The sequence below is a fragment of the Aulostomus chinensis genome, chromosome 5 (genome assembly GCF_037954235.1).
Source record: "Aulostomus chinensis isolate RoL2024-O1b breed Wild chromosome 5, RoL_Achi_v1.0, whole genome shotgun sequence".
In the NCBI taxonomy this organism is placed as follows: Eukaryota; Metazoa; Chordata; class Actinopteri; order Syngnathiformes; family Aulostomidae; genus Aulostomus; species Aulostomus chinensis.
Genome location: NC_141324.1, coordinates 31,189,284 through 31,213,125, shown reverse-complemented (window position 1 = coordinate 31,213,125; position 23,842 = coordinate 31,189,284). Strand labels below are relative to the sequence as shown.

Sequence of the window (23,842 nt, the reverse complement as noted above, 5' to 3'; positions counted from 1 at the left end):
AACCGGAGAATGATGGACACCTTCGGAAAATAACAACCCCACAAACTGCACTTTTGTCAAGGCTTTTCGTCTCTATCCCACATCCAGGGCAATTCCTCTCCTGTGTCACCTGACATGTCACCTGACATGTCAGGTGACACAGACCAAACATGAAGTGAGATGTTTGTGCAGCCTGATGAAAGTCAGCGATCAGATCAGAGCTCTGAAAATCAGTCATCGATCCCCCCGGATCATTTGATCTGTTTCTAGAAGTCAGTCGGTCAATCTGCGGTGATGATGTCATGAGCCAGATGCCACAGTGGTGATGATGTCATGGCAGAGGTGATGGGTCTGAAGACAGGGTGAACCTACCTGGAGGTGAGTCTTGGCTGTGTGCCGTGTTCCAGCCCCACCGCTGACTGACGCTCACTCAAACGTCCTCATGTCTGTCGCAGTGGTTTGCTGATGAATTAAAGTTTTATCGTGAATAAATGATTGATGTGAGTTTGTATGAATTCATCTGCCGACGTCTGAACTGAGACTTTGAAGGCTGATACATTTTCTTCATCAGAGCTCGATTCAACACAAAAGAGCTGAATTACAAAACTTTTACTTGACATTTAGAAGTACAAACATTTCATCGGAGAAACAAACTGAAACAGAAACCTTTGTGACTTTAAACATTAATAACGCTGCAGCTGAGACTTCTAAAAACAAATGACTTTCACCTCAGGAGAGACAAAGTATTCTTCATTTTTAGCATAAAAAGAGTGAAAATGCGGCGTCCTGCAGGTCAAGAACACAATCAGAGGAGAAGAAGAAGAAGAAATCAGCTGGTTTCACTTCTGGTTGAGCCAGCTGAAGGAGAAGACGTGTTTCTGTGCGTCTCCGTCCTCTGAGCTCTGCTGATCAGACAGAACCTGTAGAGGAAGAAGAGGATGAGGTTGCCGAAGGAACCAGAACAGCTACTGATGATGTCACACATTGTGATCATTGTGAAGAATGTGGTCATCAGCAGCCAACGAGAATTAATTATCGTACTTCACATGTTCACAGGAAATGAGAGATTCGTTGAACACTACATTCCTGATGAGCGCAGTGCCGTGGCGCTAACGCTGGTTTAGCTCACTTCCATCGGGCCTCGTTCGTTTGCTGTTTACGTGAGTGTTGGATGACCAGGTGGAAATATTTGGGATGCAACGCAAGCTAGTTAGCTTTTGTAGCAGGCTGATGCTAAATGTTGATGTATTTGATCATGATCATTTCAGCAGTAAGCATCCTGGGATCAGAATTCAGCTCCTGAATGCAGCATGCAACGTTATACCTGTGGGGTGGAGCCAGCACTTGGGAGGGGTGTAGGGGGTGGACCCAGGCCGGTTGAAACTGGGGCTGAGCTTTTCGTCTGTGTGCTTGGAAGCGGCGGAGCCTCCAAAGGTTTCAAGGGGGGCAGAGCCTCCAGAGGTCTCGGCAGGGGAGGAGCTGAGAGTTGAACACCTGCACTCAGAGGTGTAATGCATGGTGGAGGCTGCTGATTGGCTCCTCCTACTGTTGTCCCTCTGACCTCCACCGCTGAATCGTCATCATCGTTGTCACGTTCATCAGCTTGGAAACCATATGCCAACGTGTTAGCTTGTGTTGTTGACAGCTAACATGGATTCCTGTCTATCTTGTCTGTGGCTCCATGCTAACATGATAGCATGCAAACACGTTAGCTGTGACAAGCATGAACATTGTGATCATGTTGTCAACTGCATGTTGACTCATTAGCAATACCTCAGCGAGCTTCTCAGCAATGTGTCGCACTGTACACTAACGTGTTGACATAGACGCTCATTACTCATCAGCTGATGGACCAACGAGCAGACAGACACCTGAAAACATACCGTCTTTCTTACATTTGACAAAGTCTACGCTCGACAGCGCCCTCCTCTGGTGGCTGAAGTTAGCTGTGAAGTGTCCCATGTTCTCATAGCCAGGCTGGACTTTTTCCAGGTGGGTCATGTTAGTTCCCTCCATGATTCTGTTAATGAGAGTCAGCCATCATTTCTGTTCTCATGGATGAAAACATTTGCTGTGGTGACATCATCAACGACAGGTACTCACTTCTGTAGCAGAGGTTTGGCCGTCTGTGGGAAGAGTGACAGGCAGGTTCATTTTATTACTTCATGTCAAAATAACAACAGTGGAACTAAAAACCAGGGAACGTGGTGGTTGTAGTCAGGGAGCTAGCTCAGCGCCGTGACTGTAGCACTAGCACGGTTCAGCTGGCTAGCATGTTAGCTATTATCTCAGCAGTTCAGTAATTCACCAGCTAGCTTCACCTTCAATCTGTGGCTGATCATTTAGTTTATTGATCATTTATATATCGTTACAGCAAGTGTTCCATGGCTAGATCACGACTTTGGGACAGAGTTTAGCATCATGCTAACACGCTAACATACAGTGAAAGTATGTGTTTCTCTGAAGGTCACATGAGAACGTCCTCTTTAGAGTTTGAAATTGTTCATTTCTGGAGAATAAGAGCCGACGCCCCGTAGGATTAAGACAGCACCAAACATCCGTCTGGAACAAACCTCTGCATGGTGCATTCAGGCTCACCTGCAGGAACACGGCCATCTCAGACTCGTCTAGGGTCTGGATGGCGGTTTCTAGCAGCTTGGCGGTGTTCTCCAGGTGCTCACTGTATTTCCTCCTCAGACCCTGGATGTAATCCAGCTTCTCCTCTTGTTCGGCGCTGATCCGCACCGTCATCTCACTCTTCCTCTCCTCCAGCAGGGCGAACAGGTGGTCGAATGTCTCACACACCTTCGACTTCTGTCTGCGACCGTTCTCCTGGAAACACACCAGCCAGCAGCTTGGGACTGAAGTCAGACGTAAATGCTCGCCACGGAGAAGCTCATGTCTGTTTCAGTCTCGTCTGAACTTTCACTCTGGACTTGGTCTTTGCGTGTTAGACTCACATCAACGGCTCGGCTCGTCTCCTCCACCTGGCTGATGACGGCCTGGATCCTCTCATTGCTGCCGACCAGCAGGGAGATGCAGTCGGTCAGCTCAGCCTGGAGATGAGGACTCAGTCAGTGATGAGGATGATGATGATTCTGACACCGGTCATTTACCTCAGAGATGTCAAGCCCTGAATCCAGAGCTACGGCTTCCACCTCTACCAGACTGAGCTTACCGATGTCACCTGCACCTGTAGCTCCTTCTGTTAGCAACAAGCTCTGGTTTTTTCTCCAAGACAAGAGAAAAAGCACAACAAGATAACTTTTATTTGCAACTTTTGAAGATTTCTTTGACAATTTTCTGCAACTGCGACCAAGGTTCAAATGGATACTAAGACAAATCAACTGAACTGACAGAAACAAGTAGATGCCAACAACTGTGCCTAAAATAGATGCCAGGACCTAAAAGATGTAACCGAAGCCAAGAAGTAAGCGGCGAGCTGAAACCATGGTAGAGTAACAACGACACACCTTCATCTTGGGACTGGGAGCAACAGTCTTAGCTCAGGTAACAACCAGATGCTAACATGTTCCTCCGTGGCTCCACAGTCACCTTCAAGTCCACATTATTAGTTATTCATTTTCTTGTAGTTGCCTGTGAGTTTATAACTCTTGGAAAGTAGGAAAATCAATCATTTCACCACACTGTCACATGTGTCAGGCTGTTCCACACTGAGCCCTGCCCCTTGGAGGCCTTACCCTGGCACTTGTGACATGTCTGCCATGCATCACCTTCTGTTTGCTGAAGACGCTGTCCAGCGGCGCCACCTCGCAGTCTTTGTGAGAGCCAAACACCTTGCAGAGGGAACAGGTGGGAACGCTGCAGGTGATGCAGTAGATGTTGATCTTCTCGTCTTCGTGCTCGTCACACATGGGCGTGTCCACCTTCACTGGCAGAGACGCTTTGCTGGGCAGACAGGTGGACATGGATGACGACCAACATGGTCACCAGTGAATAAACACCCAAACACCTAACAAACATGTTTGTTTTCTCAAGAAGACGAATGACAACCTTCTGAAAGTGAAGAGATTCAGGCGTTTGGTCGGAGCGCTCCGATAAATTTGACATCTTTAGACAAAAATTGGTTATTTGAGGTAAAATATTCTATCCATCCCTCCATCCATCATCCATCCATCATCCCTCCCTCCATCCCTCCATCTTCTCCCTCTCCTCCTGTTCAGGGTGGTGGGGGTGGAGCCTATCCCAGCAGCCTTCACCCTGGACAGGTCACCAGTCCATGGCAGGGCCAACACATAGAGACAGACAACCATTGGCTCTCCCAGCCACGCCTACGGTCAATTTAGAGTCTGGATTAACCTGGTCCCTCTTGATGTCTTTGGACTGTGGAGGAAGCTGGAGTACCAGAGAGAACCCAGCAGGAACAGGGAGAACATGGAGACTCACACAGAAAGACCCCGTGCTGCAGCCAGGGCTCCACCCACAACCTTCTTGCTGGGGGCCACAGGGAGGACCACTGCTCCACCCACAACCTTCTTGCTGGGGGCCACAGGGAGGACCACTGCTCCACCCACAACCTTCTTGCTGGGGGCCACAGGGAGGACCACTGCTCCACCGGGCCGCCCCCTACATATATTTTTGGTAAATAACGGTGGTAAGTGGTCAGCACCGTGGCCTCCCAGACAGTGGATGGATGTGTAAATAGTTACTAACGATCCTAAGATACACAGAAAATGAACCCTGACGCAGTGCAGACATCAGGACACTGTGATAAGATCAACAGCCTGCAGGTTAAAGTCATCGATGATCAGCCGGTCAGCGTGATTTTTCTTTGTTTCCTTAAGCGTTTACTTATTTGATGGTTTCTTTCTCTCTTGTTGCTGATGAAGCGCAGAGACACGAGAGCTGATGTGTCTGACGCCTCCTAAATGCACCATTTGTCCCTAACATGTTGACAGACTGAAATAGCAGCGGCTGCTTCACTGACCTACTAATGAAAACAGTCTGTTTGAGTGTGGCAACTGACAGCAAATGCACCTGTCAGCTGCTTCAAGCTGTCCAGTCAGCAAGCTAACTTAGCAGTAACATGCCTAGCTTACAGGTGTGTGTGTGTGTGTGTGTGTGTGTGTGTGTGTGTTACCTGCTGGTTCCTTGCTTGTACATGTCGATGATGTTCTCCACCAGCAGGTTCCTCTGTAGACCGTAGACCCCATGTCGGTCCAGAACCACCTCATGGCGGCACGATGGGCAACGGAAACGACCGCCAGATGTCACTGTGGAGCTGCTTCTGGTTGACAGGTAGGGATTGGAGGCCTGGGGGGTCGATTGTAACAAGGTAAGGTTAGCTTGACAGGAAGTAAAAAGTTAGAAGTGGATGGTAATCAGAAGCAGGGTCAAAGTTCAACTTTGGTGTGTTTGCTGTCACCATAAACACAAATAAGCAGCAAACACACCCAGCTCAGAACGCCGTTAGCAGGCGGGAACAAGCGTCGCCAGTGGATGACGGACAGATTAAACCTGATGCTTTGATCTGTGCGTCATCCAAACGTGACACTTGGTTTCCTGGCTACTCGACTCTCGTTCACACCAAACAACATTCACTAGTAAGGAACACAGACACCCGCGACATCACTGCTCTCCCACAGTCATGAACACAACACTTCCACAGTGTGAGGATCTAACGTGTTTTTAATTCTGGTTCTTAGGAGAACATCCTAGTCCCTCTGATTTGTCCCGAGTACAAGTCCCTGAACGCATCACGTGACCCTGAGGCAACCCCATCAACAACCTTCCTGATCAGGTGATAAATGTGGACTCAAACACTTGGAACTCAAACCAACCTGACGGACTCGTCTCATGTCCAGTCAAACTGTCCCACAGCGTCAAGGAAGACAAATGTCCAATCCACACTCAAACATGGGCTCAAATATTTCTGACTGGCCGGATTATGTAAAGACACTTTGACCAGAAACAGAGGACGTCTCACCTGGAGGACGTCTCACCTGGAGGACGTGTCCTCACCTGGAAGACATCGTTGGCACACTTGCGGCAGAGGTTGTGCTGGCAGGGCAGGATGACCACCGGCTTGGTGAACATCTCTAGACAGATGGGACAGACGAGCTGCTTCTCCAGACTGTCCATGATGCTGCGTAGCGGCGAGGACACAAGGGAGACGGCGTAACCGCTGATGGGACTGGGAGAATGTGGAGGTGTCCCAGAGGACTGAGGGAACTGAAGGAATGAAGGAGAAGTGGCGGCACAGGCCTGAGGACAGGGGCAGCCGTTTTTAGACTGACAGACGTCAGCTGTTGCCATGCCAACATGCCCATATATGTCAAAGGTCACGGGAAGCATGACAGAGCAGAGTGAGTTGAGGGTTGGGGAGGCGGAGCAGCTGCTAGGGTGTTAAAGGGACAGTCCTCCCTGTGAGTGGATGACGGCGCTCTGCGTGTTTCATCCTGTGACATCAAACCTGTCGAAGACGCTCCTGTCGGCCATCTTCCCAGCACTGCGTCCTTGCCTTCACCATCTTTGTTGTGTACAGTTGCTGTGGTTACAAAACTGCTGTTCTTGGTCGGAGATCCAGCATGATTGGACGCTCCTGCACACCTGACAGAAATGGTGCCGTTACATCGATGATGTAATGACCAGAAACATAAAACAGCCAATGAGAGCAAGTAGACCAGAAGCAGGTGACGTCACATGACTGGAGTTTATTATCTTTGGGTCACACTTGCACCTCACACACACCAGAACCAACCACACGGCAAACGAAACTTTATTTACATCCACACAAGAGTCAGTGATATTCCATAAAATACCAAGAACATTGCTTTGATCCTCCATCCTCGCAACAGCCAATCACAGCGTCACTGGTGTGTGTGTGTGTGGGGGGGGGCTCTAGTTCTCTTAAAGACACAGACATTTAGAAAACTGAGAAGTCCTAAAACAACAACGAAAGTATCTTGAATGAAAGGGAGGAAGTTGCTGCTGCACACGATGGATCTACACACGTTCCTGGAGCCTCCTCCTGTCGGCGAACATCTTTTGTGAAGGTCTCATCTAGAAAACCCGAAGCCTCTGGAGTTCAAGTGTGAAATTAATCTTCTCTGGATGCAGCAACATCAACGGATCAGCTGATAGATGACGTGTCACTGGCGTAGGGATACGTCTCCGGTCGGCTGGCAGCCTCATGTGTACGTGTCTGCGTACCTGCGGTGTCCGTCCGTGATCAGCTGGGTCTTCTCGCTGGCGCCGGCCGGCTGCTGAACCACTGCAGCCTCAGAGCCTGCAGGGAGACCGAAGCCATGTTTTAGTGCTGTACTGGAATTATTTCATTGGATGAGGTCAGGTGAAGGTAGACAGGAAGTTCACCAGATCAACTTCCCGGCTGATTGACAGAAACGAACCCTACATTTTAGTTTATTAGCTTTCATTTTATTTTTGGAGATCAGACTTTGAGAAGAAGAAATCTTGATTTTCTCTGAACATGGATGCACCTGCAGCAAGCGACCACGTGCAGCACCCCAGACCAGGAGGGACTCGAGCCCAGACAGAGGAAATGCTTGTTAGTTTGTATCAGCGACCTCACACAGCCGCTGACCACAGCATGTAACCATCGCTGGCTCAAGCTAAGGAAGTTAGCATTCCCTGGATTCCTGCAGTTGGGATGATAGCCTGCCCTCTGCTGGCTAGGAGTGTGAAAGATGACAGCTTGATCAGGGTAAAAGCTCAGGTAGACCCCCTCACCGTTGTCAGGGTCATTGCGTATTTCCTCCTCCAGGTCATCAGGGGAGACATAGTCTGGCTCCGCCCCCTCGCCCGTGGTCGGCTTGAGTTTCCCACAGCAGCAGTTGCAGCAGCAGCAGAGGCAGCAGCAGCAGTAACATCCCGTCAGAATCCCACAGATGGCAAACAGACCCTGACACACAAGCACATCACTTCCTGTCACCTGCTGACATCATCACAGCCCCACCTGTAACGGTATAAGCCCTGCCCACCTTGGCCCACCAGGTGGACAGCATGAAGTAGGTGTTGACATTGTCCTCTCCGAATTGCTGGGCGACATAAAGTCCCAGCGAGCCATAGGAGTCGTAGATGTTCCTCTTGGTGAGGTCGGACAGGATGGCGTGGGCACCGTTCAGCTCCTTGAACCTCTCTGCAGCCTCAGGGTCGTCTGGGTTCTTGTCAGGATGGTAACGCAAAGCCAGCTTCCTGTCACCACACACCTGAGTTAATGCTAGAGGACCACTAGGTTGGAGTTTACACCTCAGCTGACTGGTCAGCTGCTGCAGATTATGGGGCGGGGCATTTGCTTCTTACCTGTAAGACTTCTTGATGTCATCATGGCTGCAGCCTCGTTCGAGCCCGAGGACCAGGTACAGAGACTCTCCAGAGGTGGACAAGGTTCGCTGCCTCCCTTCAGACATCCTGCTGCCTTCACCTGCAGCAGATGGACAAACATCAGGTACAGGAAATAGGTCAGCCTGAGGGGCGTGGCCTCAAAGTGCCTTTGAACGTTCACCATCGTCAGCAGAAGGCTTCTTTGATGTTCAGCCACCTCGACTCTACCTGCTCAGATCTTTCCCAAATGTCTCTTCAACTTGATGAGTCATAGCGCCCCCTCCAGACAGGAAGCAGTTCAATGTGGCAAACATTCTATTTATATCGAATAACTTCATGTTGTCATCACATGACGAACAGCAGGATGATAAAAGCGTGTTCTCCAGCGCCACCTGTTGGACACACCTGTCTGCTTTTGGAGTCTAAGGGACTCAAACACCCCAAAGTAGGCGGAGCTTCAACACTGCTGCAGCTCTCATTCATTTTCTTGTTCACAGGGTGTAAAATTCTCTGGTTCGCGCGACAGACATCTTGTGATTCCAGAAAAACTAACAGCAGGAAAAACCCCGCCCCCAATGATCACCACGCCAGGAAACATCGTTCAGTGAAAGTGACGACAAATTTGAGGAAATAATTGGTGAAATCAAATGTTTTAACATTGATGACAGGACGTTGAGGATGATGAACATTTACAGTCGGATAGTTAAACTGTTGACGAGTGTTTTGAACATTTGTGGAGTGATGATGTCACCCAGGTGGGAGGAACCACTGTCACAGGTCAACACTAGAATCATCATATGAACGCGAACTTAAACCCTAACTCTTCCATCATGTTGGACAGGGACGGTGGAGGGACTCCATGACGAAGCTCATCCAGGTCCACACCGCCGAGTCTTTCCTCGTACGCACAAACGTCGCCGCCGACCATTTTCATGTTTGCTCCTGTTCTTCTCTGCTCCTCCTGGACAGGAACCCAGGCAGGAGGAGGACTCTGTTCTCGATCTGCCGACCCCACAGCGATGTCTCGAGTGTTTCTGCGAGTTCTAGTTCTCATCATCTGCTGCGAAAACAAAACTTAATCCAACTAATTTTGAAAGACAAACAAATGTCAGAATAACATTCTTACCTGAGCAAACTGCAGCTGACGCCTCCGCAGGTGTGTGTGTGTGTGTGTGTGTGTGTGTGTGTGTGTGTGTGGTCATAGAGGATCAGCTTTCATCAATCATTCATCAGCAACTCGGCTCAGGTAACCAGGTAACAAACTCGCCCGCTCAGGTGTCATCCAGACACCCGATGAACACAGAGAGATAGGGGATGTTGCCATGACAACCAGGTAGGACAGGGAGGGGCTCAGAGATGTCAGTCACACCTCTCAGGCTCCAAACCTCAGCTCATAACACACCAATTCGATTGGAGACAACTGTGATGACATCATGATGACATCATTATCAGTCATGATTCATGTCTTCAGGTGTGAAACAAATTTACCCTCGGGTACAAATAAAGAAACCTTGAACCTTGACAGTGTTCTCAACATCCCACGCAGCTGCAGCCGCCCCCTCGCCGCCCCCTGGGGTCATGCCCATCCTCAGTGACCAGGTCTGATGAATGTCACACGTCACGACTCAGCTGATGAGGTCGTCCAGCGTGAGGCGATGAACCTGTCAGTGTCTGTCAGGTACGCAGAGCAACTCTGACTCGTTCAAAATCATCTCGTTCACGTCTGTTTCTGACCCAACAAACCACGAGTGAATGGCGTGACTCCAGCTGCAAACGACCTGCATCTTCTTTTGTCATTTATTTGGAAAAGTACATCCCTCAGAATTCAAGTTCTTTATTTTAACCATAAAAAGCATCTTTCTCCCCGTTTCTTTGAACACCGTACAAACACAAGTGAAAGTCTGTAAATTGGAGTTGGGGAGCCTCCAAACTGCACCTTGGTCTTTGAGAACTGTCCTTCCAAGTCCAGGACCTGAAGGACCTGAAACTGCTTCACGTCTGTTTCTGACACAACAAACGGCCCAAATAAAGAGTCTGGAGGTCTGAAGGGCCTGAGTCTTGAATGTATGACTAAATGACTCCGTTCCTAGGTAGGCTGAGTTTGGGCCGATCCCACAATAAGTGACGGTGGGTAAACACATCATCAGATGTAACTGGGACCTCACACCATGTGATGGCACCCAATAGAAGAGTTTCCCAGACCCCCGACTCTTCTCTTTCCACTGAGCCCCGACCCCGAGTGGCAAACTAGTGAGCAGTTACCAACCGGCCAGTGAACCAGTTACGTGGTTACCGAAAATCCCGAATGGCACATTTAAATGTGGCTGTGGTAAACAATGCGAGCATCCATTCGCTCTGCAGACGTGCACTACAAGACATTTCATTCATCGTGAGACCACACGTGTCGTATTTATACGTACCTGCTCGCTGTGTGATGCTCTCCACGTTGAACGCACGAAAGACGACTTCAAGACAGAACACGAGTCCGCAGTCAAAGTGAAGAAATTCTGCCGTGTCAAACACTCATGGGCTGTCTCTTCTGCAGCGATGGGGACCGGTCATGTCCCAATGACACCGAGGAGAGGAGGCAGACCAGCTGGGGAGCCGTTGGATCCATAACCTTAGAGCCATGCACCTCCCAGGTTGAAACGACACCATAGAGACGGTCTCTTTCTATGAACTGTCAACAGGATGGGTCTCTGTTGCGAGGGTTCATACGCGCCTGTAGCGGTTTGTCGTGTTGATGATGGGTCTCAAGCGAAGTAGGCCGTTTTTCTGGATGTTTAATGTGTTGCTTGGATTTCGAGATCAACTTTGCAATCTTTTTAATCTGCAGGATCTTGACGTATTGATGTCCTCCCGACTGCTACCTGCATTATGTTACATTGCTGTTGTTTTATTATTATTAGGGCCTGAGCCCGGAGGTGCTCGACACACTCGTTATTATTATTATTATTATTATTATTATTATTATTATTATTATTATTATTGCATGGGACCTCTTCACCTTTTCTGACTTCTGGTGGCCAAACGATTTCCTGCTTCCACCCTGGATGTCCACCATGGCCATGATGTGCAGGTGTGGGTCTCTCCACCTGTGTGTAGGCATCACAGGTGTTTAGTTGATCACGTCATGCCCTGACGAAGGCCCTCGAGCCAAAACATGCTGGCGCCTTTTTTTTAGTATGTAAGCCCGTTCATTAAAGCTTTTTTACCGATACTTTGAGGAGCACCTTGGAGTTTTTTGCTCTTTTTCTACGCTGTTCTCCAGAGCTCCAAAGAGCACCTTCAAGTTTACACTGTCAGAACGCCGAAGCTCTCCTTCTCGCTTTTGCACTTTGGTTTAATGTCAGAAACAGGAAGAACACAAAAGGGGGCATGGCTGCTACAGGAAACATGTCAGAGCTGCTGATAAATGAGCAGGAAGTCACACGGGCATCTGCAGATGTGAATACTCATCCTGCCCCTCCTTTTTCTCCAGGTGAGGGTCCACGTCATCAGCATCCAGCTGCAGTTGTCATGGTAACAATATCAGAAACATATTCTGAGATAAACTGATAGAATTCTTCACTTCCTGTCTGATGGTGAATGTGACTCACACTCTGCAGCTCTCTCCAGGTGAAGAGGCGGGGCAACAGCAGCATCCTCACAGGGATGGTCAGCAGCAACATGAAGGGGAATGCCAGTGCCGCTGCTGTCGCCATGACAACCCACAGGAGAGCCAGACAGGTCAGCTGGACCAGGGTGAAGAGGTGCATCCTCAAGGTCCGCACCTGAGAGATGAGAGACACAAGACAGCTGAGGCAGGTAAGACACATGAGACAGGTCCACCTCTTCAGAATCAGGTCTGGACTAACAAGTCCAGATCAAAGAGGTCCCTAGTCAAGACCTACAAGAGTCTCTGCACCCCCTGGTCAGGGGGTGGGGCTAACCTTGCGGACGTAGTTGTGGGTTGGGTGGTACTTTGGGGGCATCAGCAGCAGGACGAGCCGCTCAGTCAGCTGGATCCCATTCAGGGACATGACTCCCATATAGAGAAAGATGCCGAACAGCACCGGCAGCGGGATCTGACACAGAACCTCCCCGATGACGATAGAGAGACCTGAGGAGACACGGTGACCACGAGCCACCTCATCATCACGCTAGCAGCTGTAGCAGTAATACTAGCAGTTGCAGATCACCGTACCCACTAGAAGAGCCACCAGGAAGCCTGTCACCCTCTGCTCCTTGACCTCCTGGATGCGAGGTGGATCTCCAGGGGTGACGGTTTTGCTCATGACAGTGAGGGCGTTGGTGTGAGTGACAGAGCGAACCGTGGCAGCAGATAACCAGGGTAACCCGAAGAGTGCTGAGACTCCACCCACCACCACAATGATGAGGAGGTCCAGGTGGAAGCCGGTGCCCTTCAGCAGCAGCCGCTCCTTCTTACTGACAATGAGCCTGAAGGAGGTAGCAGACAAGAGTGAGCCAACACCTCCTCCACCTCCTTCAGTGTGGATGAGGACAGCGAGGAGAATTATATTTACGCTGTGATCTGTGACTCCATGAAGATGAGGATGAAGATGAGGACAGCCGGCAGGACGCTGGCGCCCATCATCCATGCCGGGAAGTGTCCGTCTGAGCCCAGAGGAGAGATGAACCAGCCACGCTTCTCTGGACTGGACACTGAGAAGTTACTGGGCACGCTCAGTTTCTGTCAGTCAATAGGACAAGATCAGCTGACATCACCTGACAAGATCATATGATGAGATTTGAAGTGTTTCACTCTCTGACCTGCGTGTAGGTGTCCTGCACGCTGTAGTCCACGAGCACCATGACCAGGATGGCAATGGGGACCCCGAAATCCCCAATAATCCTGCGGAGCTGAGACCAGACAATTAATTTGATTCTGGAACTGACACACCTGGACCTTACACACTTGGACCTTACACACCTGGACCTTACACATCTGGACCTTACACATCTGGACCTGACACACCTGGACCTTACACATCTGGACCTGACACACCTGGATAAATCTCCCCTGGACCTGTCATACCTGACCGGTCACACTTGAACCTATCATTGCTGATATTTGGACTTGTCATTCTTTGACCTGTCACACCAGGATAATTCACCCAAGGACCTGTCACACCTGGACCAGGATCTGTGGGTACTGACCCGTCCTGGGAAGAAGGAGCTGTTTTTGAACTTGCGCAGGTAGACCGCAATGAAGAACGTTCCTGTCATGAGGACAAAAGAGAGCAGTGCAGTGTTGGGCTCTCCAACGGCCTTCCCAGAATTTCTGGCGCCTGTGGTTGAGTTGCACAGGGTTGGAGCCATTGTGTTGTTTCCATGGAAACAGTTTTGGAGAGGATGCTCCTGAAAGATCTGGAAAAAACAACGCCAAAGCTCCCTGTGGTCATGCTTATGTTCAGCTAAATGCTCTGAATACTGAACAAATGTTCCCAGAGACCTCATGACGTCACCTGTGACCTCTGATCTCACCTTGATCAGTTTGGCAAAGGTCTCATAAATGAAAATGAGAGAGATGAGGAATGAGAAGATCTCCTGGGTGAAGCGGGACACAAAGCGAACCAGGATGCTTCCCTCGAAGGCCACAGTGACAAGAACGATCAGTACCAGCCAGAAACCAATCCACACTCGGGCCGTCAGGTACTCCACGCTGTGGTCTCTACAAAACTATACACACAGGGAGGTCAGATGGGGGCGCCCCCTGGTGGCACCAGATCACACCTGAATACTTCAGCCTTGGAGCGCAAAGAGGCTATTTAGCCTTGGCTAGGCTAGGCTAGGCTAGGCAAGGCTAGGTTATGCTAGGCACTTGAGTGTGTGTTAGTACAGAGGCATGTGTTAGTACTGACCTGTGTATTCGTACTCATGTGTGCATACTCGTACTCACAGTGTAGAATGCCTCTTCAAACACCAGCAGTGGTCCAGAGAAGCCAATCACCAACAGAGGTTGAGCTCCTAGCACGCTGAATATCACACCCTGGACTGCAGTGGCAACGATCAGTTCGGACACGCCAATCAGACCCTCCGTCTTCTCACCTGTGACACACGCCACAGAACCATCCGGACTTCAAAGCCCAGCAGTTGAGCCAGCAAAAAAATGAATGACCATTTGATGACAGAGGTTCTCCAATTCTCCAATTCTCCAGTTTCATTTAGCAGACGCTTTTGTCCAAAGCGACGTACAACACAAGCAAGAATTCAGACTTAATTAAGGAAAAACCCATAGGAAGCGCAAAAGTGCTTCAGTTGTGATTTGGTCACAGGTACTGCCATCTAGTGGCAGAAGAAGTGACGCCCCCCCCCCTTTTTTTTTTTGACAAACATACAACATCACACAACCCAGTTAGTGCTACATAGTCACTAAGTGCTGGGTCTTGGACCCTCTGACTGATTCTACCCCAAAGAGGAGCAGAGTCAGGTTCAGTGCCTCGGTGCTCTCTGAACAATTGAGTCTTTAATTGTCTCTTAAAAGTAGAAAGGGACTCAGCAGAACGCACAGAGTTCGGTAGTTGGTTCCACCATTTGGGAACAACAGAAGAGAAGAGTCTGGCTAGAGATTTGGAGCAGCGCTGGGCTGGAAGCACCAGGCGTCTTTGGCATGCAGAGCGTAGTGGGCGAGAAGGAGAGTAGACCTGGATCAGGGATTCCAGGTAGGCTGGAGCCGTTCTTGGGATTGTTTTGAGGTCCAGCTAACACGCTAGCCAAGCTAGAGCTTGTCAGCCAGTAGCTAACTGGTCTTTTTCAAGCTGTCTGGTCTACTGATGATTTCCTGCTTGTGTCACCAGCTGTTCCCATTCGTACCTTTACATTACCACCTCTGTCACCTAGCAACTATGAGACCAACCAGGTCTGTGCAGCATATGAAGCAGCAGCCAGACACTCCTACAAATTCAGAAAAACTAGGCTGCAGTTGAGGCTGCCCCTGTCCTGGCAGGCTGGCCATGATGCATTGCACCTTCAAAGGCTGCTTGGCTTTGTTGCTAACAACCTGACACAGTCACACATCAGCATCAAGGCCTCTGGTCTTTGTGCTGTTAGGGTGACATTGCACAAACGTCATCATGCAGCTTGTTGGGTCTCTGAGGTCCAAACTCACCCAGAAGTCCACCAAAGGTGATGGCCGGTGACAGCGCTGCAAAGTAGATGAAGATGATGGCTGCCATGCATTGAGGGTTCAGGGCATCTTGAATGTCAGTGAGGTACTGAGGGTAGCGGTGCGTCACGTCTCGGATCAAACCTCCAAACAGACGTCCTGAGCGCCTCAGAGGCTCCTCGCTGGGTCTGGATGGAACGAGTGAATCTGGGAGAGAAGACAAAGATATCTGTGAGCGAGTGAGACAGGTCCCGTTATCATCAAGTCCCACACCTCTTGATATCCAGCGGAACTTCCTGTCAATCGTCTATTAGAGCAGAGAACACCAGAGACAGGAAGTGGGGTGTCGGACTGGCCTTCATCCTGCTGTTTGCTGCGCTGCTCTTCCTCCCTCTTATGGAGAACTTCTTGCTGCAAACGAGCGTCCGAGTTCAGCAGTTCGTCCCCACCGCTGTCCGAGGAAGGCAGGACCATGCTGCGGTCCAGGAAACAGGTGATGGCCACCAACAGATCCTGGTGGTTGTCGGCCTGGTACGCTGCCTCGTGGAACTTCTAATGACGAAGCCAGATGAAGAGCTCATTAGTCAGCGATGAGGTCATCACATATGGGTGATGTCATGGCTTTCCAACATATCTGGGACTTCCATGGCGACAAGATGGTGACATAGTTATTTTATCATGTTGATGACAGCACCATAAGTCATCCCCAGGGAAAAACACATACTAACATGCTGCAAACACACAACATTCAAATTCATACAGTCAAAATCCGCAGCAAGCTGCAGGAGGAAGCATCACCTGCTGGTCGAATGGAGAATTACACAATAGCACCTTATCTGACATGAGCGTGGAGATGCAGTGTCCAATCTGGTGGTAGTCAGTGTTGGCAGTAGTTGGCCCCAACAGGAGAAAGAGGAACCTCACAGGAACCTCCAACATGGACTGGAGAGGGACCGACTCCTGAAGACGCACGAACGCCATGGAGGGCTGGTCCAGGAAGCCCACACTGCCTGCAGACAAGCAGAGGGACACATTAACCCACTCAAACCAACAGGATCCACGAGTGGACCTTAAGTCTGGCATCGCCCGGTCTGAGGATTAGTTTGACGAGAGTCAGGTCAGCTGACATGAGGTGAGTAACGCTGCACATATCACCACATGAATGATGGTGATCAGGTGTGATGCGTACCCACGAGGACGACGGCAGCCTCAGCACTCTCTGGGATCGTGTCCATCAGCGGCCCAGAGTCGTTCTCCTGGACACACACAGGCATTGTTTCATACCTACTAGGACACGTGACTGAAACCCTCCTTATGTGACCTGCAGCCCTCCCGTCACCCTCCCGTCACCCTCCCGTCAACCCTCCCGTCACCCTCCCATCAACCCTCCCGTCACCCTCCCGTTACCCCTCCCGTCACCCTCCCGTCAACCCTCCCGTCACCCTCCCGTCACCCTCCCGTCAACCCTCCCGTCACCCTCCCATCAACCCTCCCGTCACCCTCCCGTTACCCCTCCCGTCACCCTCCCGTCAACCCTCCCGTCACCCTCCCATCAACCCTCCCGTCACCCTCCCATCAACCCTCCCGTCACCCTCCCGTCACCCCTCCCGTCACCCTTTCATCACCCCCTGTCACCCTCCCGTCACCCTCCCATCACCCCTCTCGTCGTCCTCCTGTCACCCTCCCGTCACCCTCCCGTCAAACCTCCCGTCACCCTCCCGTCACCCTCCCGTCAACCCTCCCGTCACCCTTCCATCAACCCTCCCGTCACCCTCCCGTCACCCCTCCCGTCACCCTTCCATCACCCCCTGTCACCCTCCCGTCAACCTTCCCGTCACCCTCCCGTCACCCCTCCCATCACCCTTCCATCACCCCCTGTCACCCTCCCGTCACCCTCCCATCACCCCGTCACCCTCCCGTCACCCTCCCGTCACCCTCCCATCACCCCGTCACCCTCCCGTCACCCTCCAATCAACCCTCTCGTCGTCCTCCAGTCACCCTCCCGTCACCCTCCCGTCAAACCTCCCATCACCCTCCCGTCACCCTCCCGTCAACCCTCCCGTCACCCTCCCGTCAACCCTCCCGTCACCCCTCTCCTCACCCTCCCGTCAACCCTCCCGTCACCCCTCCCGTCACCCTCCCGTCACCCCCTGTCACCCTCCCGTCACCCTCCAATCACCCCTCTCGTCGTCCTCCCGTCACCCTCCCGTCACCCTCCCGTCAACCCTCCCGTCACCCTCTCGTCACCCCTCCCATCACCCCCTGTCACCCTCCCGTCACCCTTTCATCACCCCCTGTCACCCTCCCGTCACCCTCCCGTCAAACCTCCCGTCACCCTCCCGTCACCCTCCCGTCACCCTCCCGTCAACCCTCCCGTCACCCTCCCGTCAACCCTCCCGTCACCCTCCCGTCACCCCTCCCGTCACCCTTCCATCACCCCCTGTCACCCTCCCGTCAACCTTCCCGTCACCCTCCCGTCACCCCTCCCATCACCCTTCCATCACCCCCTGTCACCCTCCCGTCACCCTCCCATCACCCCGTCACCCTCCCGTCACCCTCCAATCACCCCTCTCGTCGTCCTCCAGTCACCCTCCCGTCACCCTCCCGTCAAACCTCCCATCACCCTCCCGTCACCCTCCCGTCAACCCTCCCGTCACCCTCCCGTCACCCCTCCCGTCACCCTCCCGTCACCCTCCCATCACCCTCCTGTCAACCCTCCCGTCACCCTCCCGTCACCCCTCCCGTCACCCTCCCGTCACCCTCCCATCACCCCCTGTCACCCTCCCGTCACCCTCCAATCACCCCTCTCGTCGTCCTTCCGTCACCCTCCCGTCACCCTCCCGTCAACCCTCCCGTCACCCTCTCGTCACCCCTCCCGTCACCCTTCCATCACCCCCTGTCACCCTCCCGTCACCCTCCCGTCACTCCTCCCATCACCCTCCCATCACCCCCTGTCACCCTCCCATCACCCTCCAATCACCCCTCTCGTCGTCCTCCTGTCACCCTCCCGTCACCCTCCCATCAACCCTCCTGTCACCCTCCTGTCACCCCTCCTGTCACCCTTCCATCAACCCTCCCATCACCCCTCCCATCACCCCCCCATCACCCTTCCATCAATCCTCCCATCACCCTCCCGTCACCCTCCAATCACCTCTCTTGTCGTCCTCCAGTCACCCTCCCGTCACCCTCCCGTCAAACCTCCCATCAACCCTCCCATCAACCCTCTCCTCACCCTCCCCTCACCCTCCCCTCACCCGTCCCCTCACCCACCTGTCAACCCTCCTGTCACCCTCCCATCACCACCCATGCTGAGGACCACTGGACCTTCCTCGATGACCCTCCCGGGTCCCCAGACCGTACTTTAAGCCTCTGCAGTGGTTGCTGGTTTCTGGTCTCCAGAGGATGTTTCATGATCAAATCTCTGCACAGGTCAAGATGTCCCACCATCTCTGCAGTGCATCTTGATCCATGCTACTATTAGCATGGCTGACGGGTCATGGCGGTCATTAGCCAGGGAAACTGTTTAGCTAACAACTAGAAATCTACACTCGGTCAAACAGGAAGTAAAGAAGAAGGCAAGCTGTGGGCGTGGCCTTACCATGCTCTTCTCTCCGCCCACCTCTCTGTGTGTCATCAGTGGGACGGTGGGCTCTGATTGGCGTTTTCCAACATCCATCAGGGTGGCCATGTTGGCTGCATCTTCCTCATCACTGATGAGACAAAAGTAAGAGATATGACTACATAAATATTCCTGAGCCTCTCTGATGATGTCATAGTGTGATGTCATCATGGGTCAACTGAACCTGTGGCGCAGCAGCAGAGCTCTCAGTATGTTGACTCGTTCATTAGCTCTGATCTGACCGCAGATCACCATCTGATCCGCCACCTGCTGAGCGATTCCCGCCAGAGTCGTCTGCTTCAGATCCAGGAGGACCGCACCTGAGAGCACAGCGCCGTGACATCATACACTGATTTCTATAGTGCCCCAGCCTGCATCCAGCAGCTCATCATCCACACACCTGATCCTGAAATGCCGACTTCCTGATGAGATCTCACTTGTTTGTTTTAAGACTGAAGCACATCGACGGACGACATGTTTACTTGTCAGTTCTGTGCCATCAGCATCATGAGACTAGTAAACAGCCACCGGACCGCCTAGGGAGGAGCTTTGTGAAGTCTCCTCAAATTACAAACACACGAGTCGTCAGTTAGTGCTGCATATGACGTTGGTGTTAGTTTTCTAGCTGTTAGCATAGCTGTGCAGCGTGTGCACATTTAGCGTGTTGCGCTAAGCTAACTTCCTGTGTTTTTTTTTAAAGTGATTCAGACCTCAAGAGCCACTACCAGACCCAGAATCAGAACCCTGGAACCTAGTAGAACCGTAATGTAAACAGCCAATCGACAGAGAGGAAGTGGTGTCATAAATTAAAGTGATTCAGGTTATCAGGATTGTTCATTTGCACTGCTGGTATTTAGCCACCGGGGGCAGCAGAGCACCACCTCCTCACCATGGGAGATGGTCTCTCGTAGCTCCAGCAGGGACCGCGAGGAGATGGGAGTTCTCCCCAGACACGCCGCCTCCTCCTCACAGCTGATCCATCGTGCCTCCTCCTGCCACCGCAGCTCCTGGTTCCTGTCCACCACCAGCAGCTTTAATGCCACCAACACCTGAATAAAAACACGTCACCAGTGAGGACCGACGCCGACCGCAACCTTCATCAAAACTACCAACACCAACTGCCAGGTCAAAGATGTGACCTGCAGAAGCAGGTGAGTCTGCATGAGATGAACATAATCTAAGATAGAATTTCGAGGCGGAGTCAAATATTTAATTTAAATCAGTCGGCTAGAACTCGTAGAACTGACTGACCTGAAGTCTTTGCCCTCTCAGGTCCAAACCGACCATCTTGATGACTAAACCGGACTGAGCAGGAGACACTGGGAGGTCCAACTCGCTAAGTCCCGGTGACAATAGAACCCAGATTAACCTACACCGAGGCCTGGCTCGCCTTTCCCTCCTGGGAGCTCCTCCCTCAACATTCCAGGGCTTTTGTTGCGACATTGCACTCAACAGAGATCCAACCGGACCACAACCACATCAAAACTTGGTCAAGATCATGTCATCAGAACCACACCAGATCCTCAAAAACTCAAACTGTGAAGCTGTTTAAAGCACCTGCCGCTAGATCAGCTTTGTCCTCATGTCCCTTTGGACAACTTCAGGGCAAGGTTAGCCTAGCATAGTACAAAGACCAAAAGGTATTAGCCTAGCACAGTACAAAGACCAAAAAGTGTTAGCCTAGCATAGTACAAAGACCAAAAGGTATTAGCCTAGCACAGTACAAAGACCAAAAAGTGTTAGCCTAGCATAGTACAAAGACCAAAAGCTATTAGCCTAGTATAGTACAAAGACCAAAAAGTGTTAGCCTAGCATAGCACAAAGACCAAAAACTGTTAGCCTAGCATAGCACAAAGACCAAAAAGTATTAGCCTAGCATAGCACAAAGACCAAAAACTGTTAGCCTAGCATAGCACAAAGACCAAAAAGTGTTAGCCTAGCATAGCACAAAGACCAAAAAGTGATAGCCTAGCATAGCACAAACACCAAAAAAAGTGTTAGTGTAGCTTAGCACAAAGACTAATTGTTGAGGGCAAGTCTAGACACAGCTGGAAAGCTTAGCCCGCCCCTGACCTTGTGAGGGGCGCAACCACGTTTCAGGCATCGTAACCAGCTGCTCGCTGTTTCCCTCTGATCTTCGCTGATGTCAACGATGGGTCCTTGGGGACTCTGCCTCACCAGGTGACGCCCCGCAGAGGGAACGCCTTTCCATCGGAGATCTGAGGTGGGCGGACGTGAGACAGCAAAGGTCAGAACATCAGGGTCAGAGGTGAAAAGCGTGTTCTTCCTCACAGTTGGAGCCATCGGGTGGAACAGTCTGGTGGTTGCAGCGTGGCTTCTGACAGAGAGGATTCGTGCATGATAGTTTCAGTCATAATTCAAAATGTGTAAAAATAAGGTAACTGATGAAAAAGTCATGAATAAAGAAACAGATAAATGTAATTCATCTGTATTCAAAAGGGACAGCACAAACAAGTGAACACTGGAATAAATACATCTGTAGATATGCAGATTAGCAGAAATGCTAATTCTCATCTGTAGTCCCTTAGCAGGCAGACGTCTGTGAGACGACCTACGAGGACGGTGGAGGACAAACGTATCAAATACATCAGAAATACGGCAGGACACCCAAGCATGAGCAGAGTTCCAGGAACCGTCAGCAGGGACAAGACGATGTCAGGTTAACAAGCTCGTATCTGGTCTGATGGCAAGGCTGAAGAATTTAACACGTATGTTGCACGCAAGCATCAAAGTCAGAACTCTTCTTCTTTTTAATTTTTATATTCTAGAACATTGATGAAACCTTTCTCAGCTTTCTGTCTCTCCTCTGTCAACTTTTTGATTTTTCAGAATGTTTCCAGTTTTTTTGAAAGTATTAGTTTGTGTTGTTGACCATCACAGATGGGGGTGTGGCCAGTGTCCCCCCCCCCCCCCCCCCCGTGGGAGCAGACTAACAGTGTTCAGAACCACAAAGACGATGCAAATTAAATCTCAGTTGTTTGAATCAGACCAGTTTCAGTTTTCAAGTTGTTTCTTCTTTTCCAGGAAACAATCAACATGAGTGGATGGCTTCTCAAATGAGGAACGCTGCAGCTGGACGGGTTCTCCTGATGGTTCCTGAACGAAGACGCTCCATCACAGAGGGAACTCAACAACAAACTTCTATCAGCTGATCAATCAACAAATCAATACAAAAGCATTAATACTCACTGACTTCAGCCTGCCACCAGAACCAGAACCAGACACAAACAATGAATAAGCAGCAGTGGGCGGGGCCTGTGTAGGATGTCAGCATTGTGTTTGGGTCACATGACCAAGATGAAGAAGAGACTGTTTGTTGTGGAAACATGAAACAATGTGACCTTTCACCCACTGAAGAGGGTGAAACATCACCTGACCTGCGCTGGTCAGGTGACGTGTGTTGCCACCACCCACCCTGATCAGACATCATTGAACGCATCAGAACAGACAGATCATGTGATTAATTACAGACACACCTGAACATCCCTTTGTCCGCAATTGTAATACGAGCGTGTGTGTGTGTGTGTGTGTGTGTGTGTGTGTGTGCTGTCTTTAAACCTTTCACTCTGGAGATCTACCTTCAGCATGCAGGCCGTCGCAGACGTTGCTTGCTGAAGGTCCCGACTCCCTCAGGTCTCCCTCATCTTCCTCTCGATGGCAACATGGCTGAAGCAGACAGGAAGAGGTTCATTACATCACTGGACCTGCTAGAACAGAACCAGGTCATAGAACTTCTACACTCAGACTCACGGCAGACACACGGACCGATTTCACAGGGACTAGATGATGGCTCATGACTCATCCAGAGGTCAAGGGTCAGAGCAATCTGTTCTTCACCAGGTCAGCTTCCTGCAGGGGTGGGGGTGGGACCATGACCGTGTTTTAAAAACAAACTCTCTTCTTTTCTTATGATTTTAATGTTTTATAGTCAGAGACAGATGAGAAGAACTGGCCTCCCCTAAACAACCCCCCCACAACGAGCTAGGCTGCAGGCGCTCATCAGAAGGGAGCTAAAGTCCCTGTTGATGTCCTGCTGGTTAGCATCAAAAATAGCTTCGCCATACTTGTGATGAGCAGAATGATGTCATCACCTTCGTTAACTACGCCGACACTTCGAGGAACTTTGATAGCATCAGAACTGCGTTCTTACCTGCTCAGTGAGTCAGTGTCCAGCAGCCTGACTCATGTCTGCTTTTATAACTGAAGCTGAATGTGTGTGTGATATAACAATAATTTCCTGAGATTAACATGAATGTGTGTATGTGTTTACATGTAACTGTGTATGTGTACAGGTTTTGTTCTCACCATCCTGGGAGATTTTAGAGGGTCGTCCTGGTCTGGTGTGTGTGTGTGTGTTCTTGGGTGTGTGTGTGTGTGCATGTGTAAGGACAGATGAGGGCTGTTATCCAATTAAATTGTTGAACTTTTAAGAAGAGTTTCAATAAAGTTTAGCATCTTGAAACGTCTCTGTGAACTTTCCTGAACTCAGAAGTGAAATCTTCAGGGATGGAAATTCATCCTGAACCTGATGAAACGACCTTCAGCTCAAACGTGACTGAAACCATTCAACCACAGTTGACCCGAAGGTGATGTCATCGGTTGCGGTGGTATGAAAAGAATAGTGTCTTGAAGGACAATCAAATCAATGTCGGTGCATCACGTGGTGACGGAAGAGTCCAAGGCAACTCCAGCTACGGGGGAGTGACGTTAGTGAGGGAGACGAGGACCGCAGGTGTGTGTCCTCACAAAGATAGAAGGGTGTGTCCCACTGGGTGTGTGTGTGTGCAGTCGTCACTCTGCTGTTATACTGA

General features: G+C 50.7%; 3 protein-coding genes across 5 annotated transcripts; all 3 read right to left on the bottom strand.

Annotated features, from left to right (window-relative positions):
- Nucleotides 1-604: 604 nt before the first annotated feature.
- On the bottom strand, nt 605-6,528 carry LOC147262190 (E3 ubiquitin-protein ligase TRIM63-like). Of its 2 annotated transcripts, none has more exons than XM_086204657.1 (9): nt 5,962-6,528; nt 5,081-5,253; nt 3,714-3,888; nt 2,940-3,035; nt 2,578-2,811; nt 2,083-2,105; nt 1,863-1,999; nt 1,304-1,581; nt 605-899 (listed from the first exon to the last, which is right to left on the bottom strand). In XM_086204657.1, the coding sequence occupies exons 1-9, from the start codon at nt 6,292-6,294 to the stop codon at nt 819-821; spliced, it is 1,530 nt and encodes a 509-aa protein (XP_086060783.1). In that variant the 5' UTR covers nt 6,295-6,528; the 3' UTR covers nt 605-818. The 2 variants fall into 2 exon arrangements, with proteins under 2 accessions (XP_086060783.1, XP_086060784.1); XM_086204658.1 differs by having other exon boundaries at nt 606-899; nt 1,875-1,999.
- Nucleotides 6,529-6,647: 119 nt separating this feature from the next.
- On the bottom strand, nt 6,648-10,819 carry LOC147262189 (dnaJ homolog subfamily C member 5-like). Of its 2 annotated transcripts, none has more exons than XM_086204673.1 (5): nt 10,704-10,819; nt 8,263-8,383; nt 7,941-8,154; nt 7,690-7,861; nt 6,648-7,228 (listed from the first exon to the last, which is right to left on the bottom strand). In XM_086204673.1, exons 2-5 carry the CDS (start codon nt 8,367-8,369, stop codon nt 7,131-7,133), a joined length of 591 nt encoding a protein of 196 aa, XP_086060799.1. In that variant the 5' UTR covers nt 8,370-8,383; nt 10,704-10,819; the 3' UTR covers nt 6,648-7,130. The 2 variants fall into 2 exon arrangements, with proteins under 2 accessions (XP_086060799.1, XP_086060798.1); XM_086204672.1 differs by lacking the exon at nt 10,704-10,819 and adding an exon at nt 9,105-10,513.
- An 829-nt stretch (nt 10,820-11,648) lies between these two features.
- On the bottom strand, nt 11,649-22,878 carry slc4a2a (solute carrier family 4 member 2a). Its single transcript, XM_086204628.1, has 19 exons — nt 22,782-22,878; nt 22,610-22,697; nt 21,084-21,229; nt 19,900-20,059; nt 19,195-19,330; nt 18,990-19,101; nt 16,581-16,647; nt 16,223-16,401; nt 15,748-15,943; nt 15,395-15,598; nt 14,186-14,334; nt 13,771-13,965; nt 13,444-13,653; nt 13,057-13,146; nt 12,810-12,976; nt 12,470-12,723; nt 12,216-12,385; nt 11,883-12,056; nt 11,649-11,791 (listed from the first exon to the last, which is right to left on the bottom strand). The coding sequence occupies exons 1-19, from the start codon at nt 22,824-22,826 to the stop codon at nt 11,711-11,713; spliced, it is 2,823 nt and encodes a 940-aa protein (XP_086060754.1). The 5' UTR covers nt 22,827-22,878; the 3' UTR covers nt 11,649-11,710.
- Between the last annotated feature and the right edge of the window lie 964 nt (nt 22,879-23,842).

Coding starts and splice junctions, on each gene's coding strand:
- LOC147262190 (XM_086204657.1), bottom strand. CDS start 6,294: ATGCTTCCCGTGACCTTTGACATATATGGGCATGTTGGCATGGCAACA. Junction 3,036..3,713: donor GCGTCTTCAGCAAACAGAAG/GTGATGCATGGC, acceptor CCTCATCTCCAG/GCTGAGCTGACCGACTGCAT. Junction 1,582..1,862: donor TGTCAAATGTAAGAAAGACG/GTATGTTTTCAG, acceptor ATGGTTTCCAAG/CTGATGAACGTGACAACGAT.
- LOC147262189 (XM_086204673.1), bottom strand. CDS start 8,369: ATGTCTGAAGGGAGGCAGCGAACCTTGTCCACCTCTGGAGAGTCTCTG. Junction 7,862..7,940: donor TGTCCACCTGGTGGGCCAAG/GTGGGCAGGGCT, acceptor CTTGTGTGTCAG/GGTCTGTTTGCCATCTGTGG. Junction 7,229..7,689: donor ACGCAATGACCCTGACAACG/GTGAGGGGGTCT, acceptor GTCTCCCTGCAG/GCTCTGAGGCTGCAGTGGTT.
- slc4a2a (XM_086204628.1), bottom strand. CDS start 22,826: ATGAGCCATCATCTAGTCCCTGTGAAATCGGTCCGTGTGTCTGCC. Junction 19,102..19,194: donor GCTCTGCTGCTGCGCCACAG/GTTCAGTTGACC, acceptor TTGTCTCATCAG/TGATGAGGAAGATGCAGCCA. Junction 13,147..13,443: donor GCTCCTTCTTCCCAGGACGG/GTCAGTACCCAC, acceptor GTCTGGTCTCAG/CTCCGCAGGATTATTGGGGA.